The sequence below is a fragment of the Stenella coeruleoalba genome, assembly GCF_951394435.1.
Source record: "Stenella coeruleoalba genome assembly, chromosome: 8".
Classification (NCBI taxonomy): domain Eukaryota; kingdom Metazoa; phylum Chordata; class Mammalia; order Artiodactyla; family Delphinidae; genus Stenella; species Stenella coeruleoalba.
In genome coordinates, this window is record NC_137154.1 from 38574632 (window position 1) to 38593645 (window position 19014).

Here is a 19014-nt window from a genome sequence, read left to right on the forward strand (position 1 = left end):
TTATTTAGAATTTAATTAAATTGAATAACTGTGAAAAATTATTACTGAGATAAACTGTTCCCAAATGGATTTGGTAATAAATGCAACTCTGGGCTAGAGCTGCTGTATATGGCCATGCTAGTTAAGTGTTAGTACATCATAGCTCTAGGTAATGCCTTTCACCTGGAGGTGAAATGGTATGCCCTAGAGACGTGCAGGGCAATATTGCAAAACTATGAGAGGGGCACTCTTTTTGGAAACGTGTAACTTACCTGTGGGAAGCAGCAGGAGTAGAGTACTTTAGAGTAATCTATTACCAGTCAAAGTTTTGTGTGTTGTGATCACAATTAGTATTACTTTTAAGAAAAAGTGGAGAGTTTTAGTTAATTCAGTGAGTTCATTTAGTGGAGGTTCATCAAGATAGCTTCTCTTGAACCACCTTTGATATGTCTATAGCAAGTTCCCATATACTCAGATCTGGTTTTAGATTCCATTTTATTGTGTTGATGTATTTGCCTTTTCCTAAAACAGTATCATCTGTTTGAATACAGTAATTTTATATGTTGTAATATTTATTAAGGCAAATCACCTCTTTTTTTCCATAATTTTCTTGGCCAGTCTCAAAAATGTATTCATCATTATGTGTTTTAAACTTACCCAATTTAAAAAGAAAATGAAAACTTGATGTGATCCAGTTAGAATTCATTTGGGGAGAGCTAACTTTTTTTTAAGTAAACTTTTAATTTGAGATCATTGTATATTGAAGTTTGCAGTTCACTGTAGTTCATTTTAAGAAATTACACAGAAATCCTGTATACCCTTTACTCAGTTTCCCCCAATGGTAACATCTTGCAAAACTGTTCTACAATATTGCAGTTAGGATGTTGACATTGATACAGTCAAGATATGAAATATTTCGATCAACACAAAGATCTTCCATATTGCCCTTTTAAAAAATTGAACATAATTCACATACCATAAAACCCAACCTTTTAAAGTGTACAGATCAGGAAACTGAGACATGAAGAGGTTAAGTAACTTTCTGTAGAATGCTGCAGAAGAATAAAAATGTGGTTCTGTTCATCTTATTCTTTACTCTTTTCACTATTCCCTCCTCCCCACACCCCCCCTCTTTTATTATAGGTAACCTATTAAGTCTTTTGGAAATGTACAAGTTTCATTTTGTTTCCTTGATTTCAAGGTTGGTGAAGATCTTCGGCAAGATATGTTAGCTTTACAAATGATAAAGATTATGGACAAGATCTGGCTTAAAGAAGGGCTAGATCTGAGGATGGTAATTTTCAAATGTCTCTCAACTGGCAGAGATCGAGGTAAATATGTTAGCTATGTCTTATTTTATTCCTTGAATTTAGCTCAGAGTGCACCTGCTCTAAGGGTCCTGGTGCTGGTACACTATGATCTCAGCCTTATCACTTTCCTTTCATAGGTAAGGATGTGCAGACTTTATCTTGTCAAAACGAAATCAGGTCAGGGACTTCCCTGGTGGTGCAGTGGTTAAGATTCCAGGCTTCCACTGCAGGGGGCATAGGATACGTCCCTCGTCGGGGAAGTTCTGCGTGCCGCACGGTATGGCCAAAAAAAGGGAAATTAAGTCAGTTTAAGAATTCTTGCTGGTTTTATATAGTAACTCAATGAGTAGCCCTAATAAATGCTTGCATGACAATAAGTTTTATAAGATGGAAGTCACTTTATCAAGCAAGATTCCTTATTCATCAACAAGAGCCTACCATTTCACTGGATTAGTTTTTCTGTCACTATACTTATTTCATATAGTTGAACTCTTCTTTCTTCTTATGGAATTCTATGTAACTTTGTAGGCAGTCAACTCCCTCTTTTTTTTATGTTGTTTCTAATGGTTGAGTGCTTACTTTGTGATTTGCCCTGTGCTAAAGCTTTTCACTCGTGTTATCTCACTGTGTCGTTATTTTTCAAATGAAAAATCACATTCACATCCTCTGTGAAGTTGTTTTTTTTTTTTGCGGTACGCGGGCCTCACTGCTGTGGCTTCTCTGGTCGCGGAGCACAGGCTCCGGATGCGCAGGCCCAGCAGCCACGGCCCACGGGCCCAGCTGCTCTGCGGCATGTGGGATCCTCCTGGACCGGCGCACAAACCCGCGTCCCCTGCATCGGCAGGTGGACTCCCAACCACTGCGCCACCAGGGAAGCCCCTTTGTGAAGTTTTTAACAAACACCTTAGTCTATAGTAATCCTCCCTTCTCCAGACTCAGCAGTTGTCTTTAATACTTACCACACATTGCGTCATCTCTGCTGGATTGATTTTAAGTTCCCTCAGGGGATGGTAGTACTTTGTATATTTATGAACGTTTATCCACTGTTTTGTACACAGTAATTTCTACATGTGTATGTTTGATAATGAAATTAGAAATTTGTATATTAAAAATTTGATTAAACATACTCATAGAATCAAGATGCAGGTATTCATTGAAAAAGGATGTCACTGTGAACTATAAACCAGATAATGTAACCAAAACAACACAAAGGATCCAAATGAGTTCACTCTGCCATGTGTGACCAGTCTACTAGGATTACAGCCTGACCCTGCATGCTTTCTTTTGGGATGGCCTGGAGGACTGGGCCTTCTTGATTATTTCCAGTCCTTTCTTCAAAGCAGGTCTCTGTGTCTGTATCTTTTATTTTGATAACAGCGCATCTCCTTGATTTGTTAAAATATATAAAACTAATTTTTAAAATACACAAAAAATATATGCACAGAGTAAAATATCCATATAGCATGTAATAGAATAAATTGGAATGTAAATCTTAGTTTTCTCCCACACCTCCTAGGCAGCCTGCTCTCAAAATATAACTGCTTACATAGCTTTCTGAGACTATGTTTTTATTCTTTTTTAAAAATGTTTTTGGCCACACCACACGGCACACGGGATCTTAGTTCCCCAACCAGCGATCGAACCCGTGCCCCCTGCAGTGGAAATGCAGAGTCCTAACCACTGGACCACCAGGGAATTCCCTTTCTGAGACTATTTTGTATATATTCCAACATGCATAATACTTTCTTTTAAACAAAAGGTACAGTTCTCTATGTGGATTTTGTCTTTAAAAACATATTTTTGAGATTTTTCTACCTAAGCACAGCATTTACATTTCAGTAAGGAAGACAAAACATGTACTTGAGACTCAAACATATCACAAAGACAATCTTCATCTGTTCTTCCCTTTGAAAGGGCTTAATGTACTCTGAAACACTCTTATATTGCCCAAGTACATGACTAGAGAAAGTTTTTTGTGCAAAATGGGACAGCATATATCTTGTAAGTAACTTTATTGATGAGGTCAGTATTATCTAGTTTGCAGTTAAAGTTGTTATTCTTATTCTTTGTGTGGGTAGCACATGGATGTACAGACAAAGTCTGAAATAGTCAAATTCAATTTTATATCTTGGGTACTTTTTTTTTTTTTTTGCGGTATGCGGGCCTCTCACTGTTGTGGCCTCTCCCGTTGTGGGGCACAGGCTCCGGACGCGCAGGCTCAGTGGCCATGGCTCACGGGCCTAGCTGCTCCACGGTATTGTGGGATCTTCCCGGACCAGGGCACGAACCCGTGTCCCCTGCATCAGCAGGCGGACTCTCAACCACTGTGCCACTAGGGAAGCCCTATATCTTGGGTACTTATGAAAATAAAAAATAATTTTGATTTCTCACATTTTCTAGCATGGGCTGCCAGAGTTGACTTTTTTTTTAAATGTTGATTGTTAGCTGGTATCTTATATCAAACATCAAAAGCTATAAATTTGGGGGACATTTTCACATATCTTAATATTTTGTTTTTAAAGGCATGGTGGAGCTAGTTCCTGCTTCAGATACCCTCAGGAAAATCCAAGTGGAATATGGTGTGACTGGATCCTTTAAAGATAAACCACTTGCAGAGTGGCTGAGGAAATACAATCCCTCTGAAGAGGAATATGAAAAGGTGATTAGCTAGTCTCTGTATTCTAAATTACCGTCAAAAATGTGTTACATAGGTCTTAAGTGCTTTCATTTTCCAGCTCTGATGACTAGTCATTTAGTTTAAGTTGTGAATTTTTCTCAGTTTTAATGAGATCCTAGTTTATGTCAAATCATTAATGTATCGTATTTACAGATAGATACGTACAAATGCTATCTGTTGACCTGTGAAAGTAAAGCAGAGGAATTTTGTTCTTTGTTGGTCTTTTACACTATTTAAGAGCTCTCCCTTTTCTTAATTCTTCGTGGTTTGGGGAAAGAAGCTAATATTTGTTTACAGTAATATTGGCTCTGTGATTCTGAATAAGTTATTTGACCCAAAATAATTGTCAAGTAACATACTTTGAATGGCTTTCATGCACTTGGCTCTTCTGTGTGCTTTGCTAAATAAGAGGGAATATAACATAGTGGAATCTCGTTGCCTGGGTTTGAATCTTGGCTCTGCTACTTAACAGTGATGTGATCTTGGGCAAATAATCTTTCTGTTTTTGTTTCTCTCATACGTAAAATAGCAGTAATAATAGTATTTACATCATGTTTTGTTGTGGCATTTTAAATAAGTTTAATATGTACATACACACACACATATACTCTGGTGTGTGTATAGAAAGAGACTAGTGCAATGCCTGGTTTTGTGATAAGTGCTGTGTAAACATATGCTGTTATCGTCATCATCATCATCACCACTAAAGATTTCTAGGGGGTTATGGAATAAAATTAATCACATGGACCTGTAGAGCCACATGACTGTTCCGTTCAGAAATGTAGTATCTTGAGAATAAACTAAATGCATGTGCTTTAGTATTTGCTTTACAAATACTCATTGTATACAACTTGTGTCCTTCTTTGTGATATTATATTATTAATTTAATCCCCAGGACAGGCAGGACTAAAGTGAAAGAAAGTCTTCCATCTTTGAGAAACTTGCAGATGACACATAAGGAGTCACTAAATGGACAACAAGACACATTCATTATATTATTGGATGTTTAAAGATATAAGCTTACTTTCTTTACACATGCCATTCCTACAAGCCAAAAAAGGGGAAAAAATATTCCTTTATTTAGATTAATCTTTGTCCCAATGTTACCACTTGCGGTAAGTAGCAGAGCCTGTGAAGAGCAGGGTTCCACAAACATGATGCTTAAAAGACGGTCAAAGGCAGAGTGTACCCTAAGTAGGGACTGACAGGATCTCTACCTGTTTGTTGAAAGACAAAAGCTAGAGAGAAGGGGCAATAACCACTTTTAGAAGGGTGTTTGCTTTTAAAAAACTGGCTTCTGCTACCATAACCCAGTTTACAAGCTATTGAGAAAGTGAATTATAATAGTGTTTTCAACAAGTGATAAATTACTTTAATCTTTGTTACCCTGCCTCCTTTAAAAATAATCTTTTTCCTAAGATAATTCTGTATCTTTATTATAGGCTTCTGAGAATTTTATCTATTCTTGTGCTGGATGCTGTGTAGCCACCTATGTTTTAGGTATCTGTGATCGACACAATGACAATATAATGCTTCGAAGCACAGGACACATGTTTCACATTGACTTTGGAAAGTTTTTGGGCCACGCACAGATGTTTGGTAGCTTCAAAAGGTACTAATATTGTTATTATTGCTAAAGAAAATAGAGGCACTTCCTATTTCACAAGTTAATGTCCCCAACTATTACATATAAAATAAGCTACAAGGATATACAACACAGGGAATATAGCCAGTTTTATAACTATAAATGGAGTGTAATCTTTAAAAATTGTGAATCACTATATTATACATGTAACATATAATATTGTATATCAACTACAATTTTAAAAAATCAACTTCAAAAAAAAACCAAGTTAATGCCCCAAACTTTGCTTTTTTTCTTGCTGTTCTTTGCCTTGTAGCTCCCTTTGAGCGTAACTAGGGATGAAAAAGGCTCTAAAAGATGACTTTACCATGTAACAGAAAGAATGAGTATGTGTGTGTAACCTTTGAAATGAGTTAAGGTGTATTTTATTTTATCTAGTTAGTGGTACCTATTAGAAATGTTCCCATTTATATAATGGCAACGAGTACAAATTTTTTCTCTATATTTGTTTGTAACTAATATTTGATCTCTGTTTGGCTGTGGGTGGATTGATAAATATCACCTTGGAAATATATATAAATTCTACCTAAATAATGAGATTATATGATGGCTTTCGTGGGGAAATGTGAATTTTTAAGAATTATGCAAATTCAGAACTGCCTGATACTAAGTTACCCACTTAGAAACTGCTATGGCTCAGATAGCTTTAGTTCAATAGCCATGTAATAGCAATAGCACTTATTTGAATATCTTCTGTAAATAATATTTTGTATGTACTTTCTTTTTAAATAGGGATCGGGCTCCTTTTGTGCTGACCTCTGATATGGCATATGTCATTAATGGGGGTGAGAAGCCCACCATTCGTTTCCAGTTGTTTGTGGACCTCTGCTGTCAAGCCTACAACTTGATAAGAAAGCAAACAAACCTCTTTCTTAACCTGCTTTCACTGGTAACTCTGTTCTTTACAAGCATTTAATTAATTTTAAATGAATGGTTCTGTGTTTCAGTATCTAAAAATAGATATTTTGTGATTTTTGGAATATAATTTATTGTAGTTTCAAGTGTCATATTATTACCGAAATATTTTAAAATTGCTGCCATGTGAAATATGCCAGACACCATTTATATAAAATAAAAAAATAAGTCACTAGATAGAGTGGGTACCCTGGGGATGAGTAGTAATAGTAACTGGAAGGGAGCTGAGAGTATCATCTGGGATACTGGTAAATGTTTTATGTCTTAATCTGGATGTATTCAAATTTTGGACATTCATTAAGCTGTGCTTTTAAGATTTCCGTGCTTTTCTGGTTGTATATTAAGTAAAAACAAACCAAAAAAAACCCCTATGATTATTGTGACTGAAATTGATGTAGAAACAGAGGACTACACAAAAGACCTGGATTTCACAGCGTTTATTCCATAAACTGGCTGTGACTTGCAACAGTTGATCTTCTTGGCCAAGATTTTTCTTATTTATGAGAGAATCAGTCCCTAAAACACTAACAGACTCTTTAAAACTGTGATTGTTTTGGTTTGTTTGCTTTATTTCTGATTACTTGGCCAGCTTTTAGGGAGGGGTGAGGAACAGACTTTTAAAAAATTTAACTCACAAACCTTTTATCCTTTCTAAAGATGATTCCTTCAGGGTTACCAGAACTTACAAGTATTCGAGATTTGAAATATGTTAGAGATGCACTTCAACCCCAAACTACAGATGCAGAAGCTACAATTTTCTTTACTAGGTAAGGTATATTTAAGTATATTAGAGAAGGCACACACTGTTTAACCTTGATTTGTTTTCCTTAGTTTAAACAAATGCTATATATCAAAATTCTGATTTATAGGAAAAAATTGTGATTCACAGTACTAGCAAATAGGTTTATCAAAAGTTTATTTACTGAATAAATGTGAAGCATCGGCAATAGCACTTCAAAAAATACATTTATTTCAGGAATTCCCTGAAAGTCCAGTGGTTAGGACTCGGTGCTTTCACTGCAGTGGCCTGGGTTCAATCCCTGGTTGGGGAACTAAGATCCAGCAAGCCGTGTGGCGTGGCCAAAAAAAAAAAAATTTACTTCTCTCAAAATATCATCTTGGGGCTTCCCTGGTGGCGCAGTGGTTGAGAGTGCACCTGCCAATGCAGGGGACGCGGGTTCATGCCCCGGTCCGGGAAGATCCCACATGCCACGGAGCGGCTGGGCCCGTGAGCCATGGCCTCTGAGCCTGCGCATCCGGAGCCTGTGCTCCGCAATGGGAGAGGCCACAACAGTGAGAGGCCTGCGTACCGGGGGAAAAAAAAAAAAGATCTCAAGTTTTATTTAGTATATGATTTCAATTCTAAACATCCCATTTATGAATCATTTCTGCAAAACATATTTTCTACAGTATCACATACAAGGTTTTTTTCTAAAATGATATCTCTACTAATGTATTTTTCAGGATTCTGCCATAACAATTTTCATGGATACCATAAGTGCTTAAAACAGTGAACTCTGGGTCACTGCTGTAGTAAATTGTTGTTATATGACGTAGTACTTGAAACACATATACCAATAAGTGGCATTTGAACTTGTGATTATTACTTTAGAAGCAGATCTTCCTGGCAAATATGTTCTAAAGGTCTGGTGACCAGGTTGGTCACAGACTAGTGGTACCACCTCATTAAACGCCACAGCAGGGAGGAGCACATGAGCTCATATTCTTTTCTTTCCTTTTTCTCTTGCCTTCTTCCTCTCAGTGGAGAAGAGGTAGAAAACACTGGACTGGACTTCCCTAGTCTCAAGAGTCTGGGCTGAATTGAATTGAAGGAAGCTGACTTTTATATAGCCTTCCAAACTAATCCTGATAATTTAGGTATTGATGGGTTTTGTTTTGTTTTTTTGAGATTTGTTGGCTCCCCTGGGCAAAACTATAAAGCAGGCATGTAAGTATTAGTCGGCTTGACCTGCCATAACAATACACCATAAACAAGGTGGCTTAAACAAAGGAAATTAGTCTTCTCATTGTTCTGGAGCCTGGGAAGTCCAAGATCAAGGTGCCAGCCTATTTGTTTCCTGGTGAGGGTTCAAGCTTGAAGATGAAGGAGAGAGGAGAAGAAAAAGGAGGAAGAAAGTCATTCTTATAAGGACACTAACTCCATAAAGGCCCTGTGGGGTTGGGGCTTTAACATTTGAATTTTGGGGGACACAAACATTCAGTTCCATAGCAAGGCAAAAACCTTTGTGTGAGGTTCCCTGACCTTTACTTTTTGACTCTCTTTTTGATTCTCATTCCTTGACAAAGTGAGAATCTACTCAGTATTTTTAAATGAATAAAAGTGTTTTTCATCTTTTATTGTTAAAATAATTGAGAATGTTTTCTTATGAACTTTAATGTTAACACATTGTCTGATTATCTCATAGGCTGATTGAATCAAGTTTGGGAAGCATTGCCACAAAGTTTAACTTCTTCATTCACAACCTTGCTCAGTTGCGTTTTTCTGGTCTTCCTTCCAATGATGAGCCCATCCTTTCATTTTCACCCAAAACATACTCCTTTAGACAAGATGGTCGAATCAAAGAAGTCTCTGTTTTCACTTACCATAAGAAGTACAACCCAGATAAACATTATGTAAGTTTGGTTCTGTATCTGTAGACACTCATGCGTGCATTATTTTTGTCCTTTCCTACTTACTTCACTGACTCTGCTAAAGTTCAAGCATTTGTTCTTTTCATACTTCTTTCTTCCATGGATGGTCCAAAAATTAATAAGTATACTTGGAGCATCCCTAATTGTTTTTTGGTGTTTATTTCTTGGTAAATTTGCTCCAGAAGCATGAAGGACAAACGATACTCTTCTTTTCAGAGACAAGACTGAAAGGGTGGTGCTATTTTGCTTTTCTCCTTCCTTATCTTCGTTTTTAATTTCAAAGGTAAACCTTGCTCAGTGTAACAAACTCAACCAATATAGAAGCACGTAAAGTAAAAATCTAAGTTCTCATTCCACTCTCCAGGGATGATTATAAAACATGCACATAAAGTTGGGCTTTTTGAACAAAAACAGGATCTTTAGTGTGCTCCCCCCGCCCCAAATAGTATAGCATTATCATCTTTTTTGCTGTTATTTTTGTGCTAATATTTTTGTTGGATAACTTTACAGCACTGTCAGCCTTTAAATTTTTGACAAATTGCTAGATTTTAAAAGTGACTTCACTATTCTTAATAAATTTTTATGTTTACTGAGTATTTTAGGATACCATTTAACTGAATAGTCCATTCTTTCCCCCCAATGATTTATAATGCCACCTTTAAATAAAGTAAGTTTGTATCCCTGAATTTATTTCTGGTCTTCTGCAGATATATCTGACTCTCTGTGCACCAGCATTTTACTCTTTAAGTACTTTATAATATATTGATAGTGTAAATATCCAGTAAGACATGTTTTCCCCCATCTCCCAGTTGCCCTAAGTTTTGCCTTCTCATTTGCTCTCATAAATGAATTAACTTAATATTTTCACTGAAAATGCACTACACTTACAAATTTGGAAGGACATTTATATTTAACCCTAGAAATAGAATGACTTTCACATTCCAGTTCTTATTTATTTAGACAATAGTTAAGAAGGTTACTCTTAGAATGTAGTTAGATATGCTATAAATACCTTGACTTTTATATTTGCTGTTTCCTGTTGGTGACATATATATTGCAAAGTGAAAAGCACTTGGTACATATAATGGTCAAGCTGAAAACTGTCTATCAAGAAAGGTTGTATTATAAATCTAATGTGTCAGGGGTGTGATTTCTTTTCAGATTTACGTAGTCCGAATTTTGAGGGAAGGACAGCTTGAGCCATCATTTGTATTCCGGACATTTGACGAGTTTCAGGAACTTCACAATAAGCTCAGTATTATTTTTCCACTTTGGAAGTTACCAGGGTATGTTCTCATCCTTGTACATTAATCTTGTTTTATAGGAAACAATTTCTTTATTACCAAGTATAGGTCAAAAGCTTTGTGTTAAGCTAGTGTAAGATACTGTACTATGGACCGTGTGCAGCTAATTTTCCTTTGTATCACAAGAGCCTGACACAGTACTAGACATAAGGAACTGAGTTTTTCTTGAATGAATGATTAAGATCTTAAACTTAAAATATGTTTAAGTTTACATGTTTGTGTAAATTTCTAGCTTTCTAAATCACTGCAGGAATAATCTATTACGGCCATATTGAGCTCCTCTGAAAAACAATAAACTGAGGCACTGATCACTAATCAAAATGTTAGTGTTTAGGTTTGTATTTGATACCCTTTGGAAACCTTCAATTTTTAAGGTAGCTAATGACCAGTAGATGTCCTGTGTTGAATTGCTCCCATTCTTCTCAAGATTAGATTTTGAAAATGAGGCAGCAAAGTGGGTATCAGAGTTTATTTCCATGTGCAGTCTCATTTCACCACTGCCACCAAAATAAGCAGAGTTAAGATGAACTTGATTTGAGCCCTGTGGCATTTGTGGATTTTACTGGTATCAGTGATAGCTGTGGCTGATTGCATAATGATTATTTTGGAGGATAAGGTCTGCAAATTTGTGAATGATTAATCTTGAGTAGAAATAAGTAGGAAATAAGTAATACATATGCATATTAGCAATGTACGTTTTGTACCAAGGTCATAAAAGGATAATATATACCTGAACTGTTTCGTCTCTAGTACTTGGAAAAGAAATCCAAAAATAACTTTATAGTGAATTAAGACTCCACTTTGTATTTAAGTGTATAAAAGAATATTTCTAAGTATTATACTTGATTCTATAAATACTCCCAGATGAAATAATTTAAATTCCACTACTTTTTTTCTTTTGTAGCTTTCCTAATAGGATGGTTCTAGGGAGAACACACATAAAAGATGTAGCAGCCAAAAGAAAAATTGAGTTAAACAGTTATTTACAGAGTTTGATGAGTGCTTCAACGGATGTAGCAGAGGTGACTATCCTAACTGAAAAATAACAACATACTTTTCTGTGCTGCATAGTATTTAAATTAATGAGTCTTTTTTTTTTCCTCTTCCACCTTAGTGTGATCTTGTTTGTACCTTTTTCCACCCTTTACTTCGTGATGAGAAAGCTGAAGGAGTAGCTAGGTCTGCCGGTGAGAATATTTTTCTCTTTATTGATAATTCATGACTTCCCTATGACCTGCAAGTCTGTAACTTCTCGATGGATGTGGTAGAGTGACAGTGGGTTACTGTCTGTAAACAGTGAGAATGAGAGGAGGGTATTCTTTCTAAGCCAGTTGATTTCTGGATAAACATAATTTTCCTAATGGAGTGTGATTACTAAAGAAGTGTGTATCAATGTTCTACCAGGTTCTTACCTTCTTTTCTCCAACATGTGATGGTCCTGGAATTAGAGCAAAAACTTTTGTTGCAGCTTGAACCACTGCAAGCAACATAAAATAAAGATGAACATATTTGTATTTTCAGATGCAGGTTCCTTCAGTCCTACTCCAGGCCAAATAGGAGGAGCAGTGAAATTATCTGTCTCTTACCGAAATGGCACTCTTTTCATCATGGTGATGCACATCAAAGACCTTGTGAGTGATTACAAATAATGATGATTGTAGAGGAAACCTATACCTTGGTAGGAAACATTACTGTTAAGGGAATGCTTTTCTTTATAGGTTACTGAAGATGGGGCTGACCCAAATCCGTATGTCAAGACATACCTACTTCCAGATACCCACAAAACATCCAAACGTAAAACCAAAATTTCACGAAAAACTAGGAATCCGACATTCAATGAAATGGTAAGTTAAAATCATTTCTAAAAATTTCCTAGATTTGTTGTTTTAAGATTTTTAATTTTAAGCACTTAAAATTTTTTAGCTATCAGTAGCTGAACTATTTATTGTACTCGTAAGGCAAACCACTAGCAGTCCAATGGTATTTAACAAAATGATGCAGAATTGAACCTTTGATCATAGATCCTTAGGCTTTAAAAAGATCTTAGGGGCCATTATTCAACTACCCTTCTAGTGCTTAAACCCTTTCAAAAAGTGGATGTCTAATCTGTGCTGAAATACTTGCAGGCCATCCAGTTTGTTTTGGGCAGCTCCAACTCTTAGATCATTTTCTTTACTGAGCTGAAATCTTCACTCCCTCTAGTTTGCACCTGTATGTCTCAGTTGTACCTCTTGAAACCACACAAATGCTCTGTTCTTCCTTCTACATGGCAGCCCTTGAGATAACTGAAGTTCAAATGCCCTTCCTCTTTATTCTGTTGAAACATCTTCAGGACCTTTACCTTGGTTTGATAGGAGGTAGTTTCAAAATCATCCTCCTTCTAATTTGTCTTAGTCTGTCAACAACTCTTGCAAAATAGAGTGATCTGAACTGAAAGCAGTAAGCGAAACATCAGCTGAACAGTGGGGAGCAGAACTGTGACTTTGCTGAGCCACTCATGGTCAACTTATAAATTTACTAATCTATTAAAATGCGCTAACCCTTAGTCAACTACTAGTTTGGGATAATAACCACATTTTTTGTGTACATTAACATTATATCCACACAAAAATGTCTGGATAGAGATTTGGAAGCAAATAATTCTGAAGTTTCATCAAGGTTATAAATTTATTAAAACCACAGAATACCCTTTCAGCCCTTTTTAAAAGCATATAAAATGTTTGGAGAAGACCAATTGGTATTCTCAAAAAGTAGTAGAGGCTTTTCTTCTAGTTAGTGTTATACTTTCAAGAAACTGAAATGTGGTCATTTTTTTAGTCCTTTTAGTCAAACAGTGAGAACTAGATTAAGGAGATGTTGCTCAGAAGTTATGGTGAGGCTTTCTTGAAAAGAAAAAAATTGTGTTGCATGCAGTGTTTGAAAGAGAATAACCTTACAACACTCCAGATTTGCTATAAACTACATTTGTAATTGGTGATTTTGCACTGAATTATGGATAATCAGAAATTATCACTTCATGGTATATAAAATCCAACAGAATAAAGACAACAAAAGGAAATTTTAGTCCCTCACTTTCTGTAAAATAGTTACGATTACACTATCCCAACTTGCTTCCTTCTACTCTCTTTTTCTTCCATTCTCTTCCTTCCATTTCTCTTTTAAAGATGATCTATTAAATTATCTTAAGGCAGGCTGCCATGTAATTTTCCTTCCCCATACCTCCATTTCAGAAAAACCATGTTTTTAGTTTTTAGCTAATAATAATTTTCTGCTTTGTGCATTCCTGTCAGACACTCAGAGGAATGATAATACAATCCAAGACTCCTGAAATACAAAATGTGCATCTAAAGTATGATACATATTCTACCAGATGTCATAATCAATGTCATTAGTTGTAGTCACTCTTTGACTAATAATCTCACTTATGTTTTTATGTAAAATAATCCTAGAAACCGGACAAATAAATAATTTGTAATCTGCTGTTTCTTTTTGCCTTTGCTATAGCTTGTGTACAGTGGATATAGCAAAGAAACCCTAAGACAGAGAGAACTTCAGCTAAGTGTACTCAGTGCAGAATCTCTGCGGGAGAATTTTTTCTTGGGTGGAATAACCCTGCCTTTGAAAGATTTCAACTTAAGCAAAGAGACAGTTAAGTGGTATCAGCTGACTGCAGCAACCTATTTGTAAGCTAGTGAATTTCTGAGCTTTGGAAGCAAGAATAGTTATAAACATGTGCAGACACACGTGAACTTTGTATAATATTTTTATACTGGACAGAAATTATAAAGTAAATGTACTTGCTGCATTTCAACACATCTGTTGGACCAACAGTTACTTAACTTTTATGAATTTGTTGACTCCATTGCTGTTTTAAAGTCATTGTATAGAATGCTGTAAATCCTAAACTTAATATATAATAAGTCCTGAAAAAGACTTTGAGTTGGTGAAGGAGTTAATCCTTTCTTGAGTAATAGCTTTAGTGTGGTCTGATAGTATTGTCAGTTCAACCATCTATTTTGCATTGTTTCTTACACAGACATAGCATGTTTGTTTTCCTGTTTTGCACCTTTTACAGCCTTTACCACTGTGTATGTTCACAAACACCAAAGGAGAGGAAAGGTGCAGGGTGTTACCATAAAATGCAGCTGCTATTCACAGGGCTGAAAAGCAAAGCACAAATAATAAATAGTTATGTTAAGAACTACTAAGTAGTTGATAGAAGTAGGGGAAAATAACATTGCTTTTTATTATTCACGTCTTTAAAACCTTTTTCAGAATAAGTGCCAATCACTGAAGTTGTAAATAATGGTGCCTTAACTTCATATGCTTCTCTGGCACTTCATTCTGAGTTTTTTCCTGACTTAATAGTAAGTAGTTTTGACTTCCTTTTTACTAAAGACAAGAAATTAATGTAACTTTACTAATGCTTTTCCCACAGATAGATCATTTTCTGTACTTCAGATGTGTGACTTATTAGTTATTTAAACATCAGCCATTTTATTTGTTTTATGTTTTCGTTGCCCAGTAACTGAATGAGAGTAATCAACATAGATGTACACTATATTCCATCATTCCATTATAATCCTACATTTATTCCCAGGAGGGTGAACTGAAGTTTGGTCATTTTACCTCCATAAATCTATACTCCACCCCTCATTAAACGAGAGAAAATATTCCCTCAAGTGTCCATTCCTGTTCGGTAGAAGAACTCCATGAGTAGGGCAGACTCTTCACAAGAAGCCCAGGACAAGAACTCTAGGGTCCAGACTAAATTTTAATGTAGACCTTTATGGCACAGTTTGTCTTGTACACTGTCTTACTTACCTTTGTAAACATTTTACATTCGCATGAATTACTTTCCTTAATATAATGAGATTTAGAATCATAAGGGACATGATTGAAATCATTCTATAGTAACCATTAAGAACAGGGTTCACTTTTATTATTCATTCAACTTCACACATAATTTTGTGTTTAGTTTGGATAAATAGGTATATATAATATTAATTCTCATGGCTAGAATAGGAATTCACTTTTAAGTGGTAAGACACTGTAGCAATCTAGTTGCTGTGAGATAACTGACAAAATATTCAATGAAAAATACCAAGAAAGGAAGGACAATCTCCGATTCAGTTGCCCAGAACAGAATTTTTATTAACTGTGCAAATGTTTAATGTAAATGGTGATACCTGCAGAGCAGACAAAGAAGAGTTGAGAATGTATCAGTGGGACAGGTTAAAAAAAAAACTTGAAATTTTTGGTGCCTAACACTAATGGTCCACTTGTAGGAAACCCCGTATGATATATGAATGTCTTTTTTTATATTAAAATGTGTTGTCTATTTAATAAGTTAATTAAAAGGCAGATCAAAACACCGCTGTTTATTTGCTTTTTCCACATACAGTTAACATTTCCTTAAAGTGTGTAAGTAGCTTTGCAAATGTGAAGAAGTACTAGATATTTTCACTTGTTTTTAAGACCTAATTCCATTCCATGAATTGTCACTTAGCCACTGTTAAAAAAAAAAAGAAAAAAAAGAAAAAAAAGTACTGTCTTGGTAAAAGGTCACTGTTACTTGGACTCAGTGTATACTGCCTGTTTGCAATCTGTTATAGCAGTGTCTTTTATCCAAATAGTAGTTAGAAAATGTGATGTCACTTTTCAATTACAAGAAATATGGACTTTTTAACCAAAAATGTATATTACACACTCTGTATAGTTAACCAGAGTTCAAAACAAGTGGTAATCTTTCTCTTAATTTAACTCATTATGTGCCTTCTTTGGTCATTAAAAAAACACACGTTAAATATATTTTAAATATAAGTTATTTCTTTGTGAACGCTAATCTTCAGCCCTTACCAAAAACAAATAAAAAAATGACAGAGGCGCCTCTTTGCACTACTTACTATCAGTAAATTTTTAAATGTTTTTTTAAACACTTTTTAAAGCTTGCATTAAAGTAAATCTGAAACAAAAGTTTAAACAAACTAGCCAAGACACTAATTTTTATGTATAATCACAGTGTTTTATACCTATCTTTACTGAGTAAAAATAGTTATGCTTAAGTCGTACACCAAAAGAATTTTTTACCCTCGCAGTGTTTTGGGATTTGAAAATAATGGTTTACTCGAAGAACCTATTATTTTCTCTACTGAGGAACCCAATGTAGAACTTGCACTGATGTTTTTATTACTGCCTTTATAAGAATCTGTAGGTATCTAAATGTTAAGGCATGTATGATGTTTGATAAAGTATTCTTTCATCTTTTCAAATTAATGTTGTGTAAAAGTTTCAATATCTTGCCTTAAATTGGTTGACTGTTCTTCCTAGGATTCATGTGGCATTTAAAAAAGAAAACATTAAATTTGATACTTAGACTTCAGATCAAAAAGGAATCAAGCCCCACTACCATAATCCATGGATTTACTTACATGCTGTTTGACTAGCAATGCAAATATGAATAAATATGGCAGTTAGTCTCATCTGTAAGAACCAAATACTTTAATTATGTTAAGGTAGTTAATAAAGATGTATAATATTTTTATTAATACCTTGAATATATTCAGTGGATTGAATGTGACTTCATAACTGTACTACAATTGTATTAAAATATTTCTGGAACAAAGGAACTCTGCTATCATTTCTTTTTTTTTTTTAAGATTTTTTTTTGATGTGGATCATTTTTAAAGTCTTTACGGAATTTGTTACATTATTGCTTCTGTTTTATGTTTTGGTTTTTTGGCCGCGAGCCATGTGGGATCTTGGCTCCCTGACCAGGGATCAAACCCACACCCCCTGCATTGGAAGGCAAAGTCTTAACCACTGGACCACCAGGGAAGTCCCCATGCTATGATTTCTTTCCTCATCCACATATTAACATTTTTGGTTCAAAACTCTGGTATGAGCTCACTGTTGCTATTCTTTGCATCCAACCCAGGAGTTTATTAGATTCAGATAATCCTGAATTTCAGAACTGGCCTGTGATCTGCCCCTAAAAATGTCCAAATAGTGTGTCTGACTTCTAAGTGTGGTTTGTGGAAGGTCTGGATTGCCACTTTGTTAAACCCCATCATCATTTCATAGAAGTGAAATGCTTCTGTGAGTACGGTCCCTGGCCTTTGGTAATTTACTTAAATATTAACTATGTGTATAGCATGGCTATTACTATACTATCTTCAGAACAGAAAATGTAGATTCTTAATACCATACCTCCATCCTGGAATGATACCAATGAGGTTGTGGTTCTCTGATCCTAGAGATAACATGTAAAAGGGCCAGAGACCATGAAAGAGCAATAACTTAATTAGAGCCAGTTTCTTTGGTTGATAAACTCAGTTTGTGTCAGAAACAAAACAACTTTATTTTACCCTTACTGTGTTGAAACACTTTATCACGCAAATTTTAGACAAAGTTAGACAACAGTATAATGAACTCCATGAATGAATCCTGTCACACACCTTCAACAATTATTACCTTAGGGCTAATTTTGTTTGATCTATATTAATGATGATGTGCCTAGGTGTAGATATCTTTATTTTTTTCTATTTAGGATTCTTAAGTCTATGGATCAGTAACTTTCTTCAGTTCTGAATAATTTATTGTGACTTCTTTTCCAATTCACTACTTCTCTCTTCAACTGTTTAACCCATTCATTGAGTTTTTAATTTGGGTTATTGTATTTTTCACTTCTATTTGGTTTTTTTTTGTTTGTTTATTTGAATCATGATCCAGAAAAGACACAAGACTGCCAGGATCAGTGTGGAAAGAATAGTTCTTTTTCAACAAATGGGGCTGAGACAATTAGATAACCACATGCAAAAAAGTGAAATAGGTCTCTTACAACATATACAAAAATCAATTCAAAATGGATCAAAGACCTAAACATAACTAAAATTATAAAATTCTTAGAAGAAAACATAAGTGTACATCTTTGTAACCTAGAATTAGACAGGGTTTCTTATGTCACAAAAAACACAAGCAACAAAAGAAAAATAGATTGGTTTTCATCAAAATTACAAACTGTGCATCAAGGACACTATTAATAAAGTAAAAAGACAACTCACAGAATTGGAGAGAATATTCACATATACCTGATAAGGACCTGGTATCTGGAATACATAAAGCACTCTTAAAATTAAAGAGAAAGCAAACTCAATTTTTAAATGGGCAAAGGACTTTTGAACAGACGTTTTTCCAGAATGGCCGACAATCACATGAAAAGATGCTCAATATCTCAGTCATTAGGGAAATACAAAACTACATTGAGATACCAATTCACACCCACTAGGATAGCTAGAATTTAAAAAGTTAAGTGTTTGTGAGGATGTGGAGAAATTGGTGCCCTCGTACACTGCTGGTAGGAATGTAAAATGGTGCCAGCTGCTGTGGAAAACACTGGCAGTTCTCAAAAAGTTAAACATAGCTTCCCCGGTGGTGCAGTGGTTAAGAATCCACCTGCCAACGCCGGGGACACGGCTTCGACCCCTGGTCCGGGAAGATCCCACATGCCGCGGAGCAACTAATTCCGTGTGC

General features: G+C 35.5%; 1 protein-coding gene across 1 annotated transcript in view; it reads left to right on the forward strand.

Annotated features, from left to right (window-relative positions):
* Positions 1-17547, forward strand: part of PIK3C2A (phosphatidylinositol-4-phosphate 3-kinase catalytic subunit type 2 alpha) — a 105070-nt gene extending 87523 nt beyond the window's left edge. Inside the window, exons 22-33 of the mRNA XM_079928496.1 lie at positions 1181-1310; positions 3812-3948; positions 5409-5578; positions 6344-6500; positions 7184-7293; positions 8953-9160; positions 10340-10464; positions 11387-11504; positions 11597-11669; positions 12004-12113; positions 12201-12326; positions 13987-17547. Of these exons, the coding sequence (XP_079784622.1) occupies positions 1181-1310; positions 3812-3948; positions 5409-5578; positions 6344-6500; positions 7184-7293; positions 8953-9160; positions 10340-10464; positions 11387-11504; positions 11597-11669; positions 12004-12113; positions 12201-12326; positions 13987-14169 (1647 nt within the window). The 3' untranslated portion in view covers positions 14170-17547. The remainder of the gene's footprint in view (positions 1-1180; positions 1311-3811; positions 3949-5408; positions 5579-6343; positions 6501-7183; positions 7294-8952; positions 9161-10339; positions 10465-11386; positions 11505-11596; positions 11670-12003; positions 12114-12200; positions 12327-13986) is intronic.
* Positions 17548-19014: the final 1467 nt, after the last annotated feature.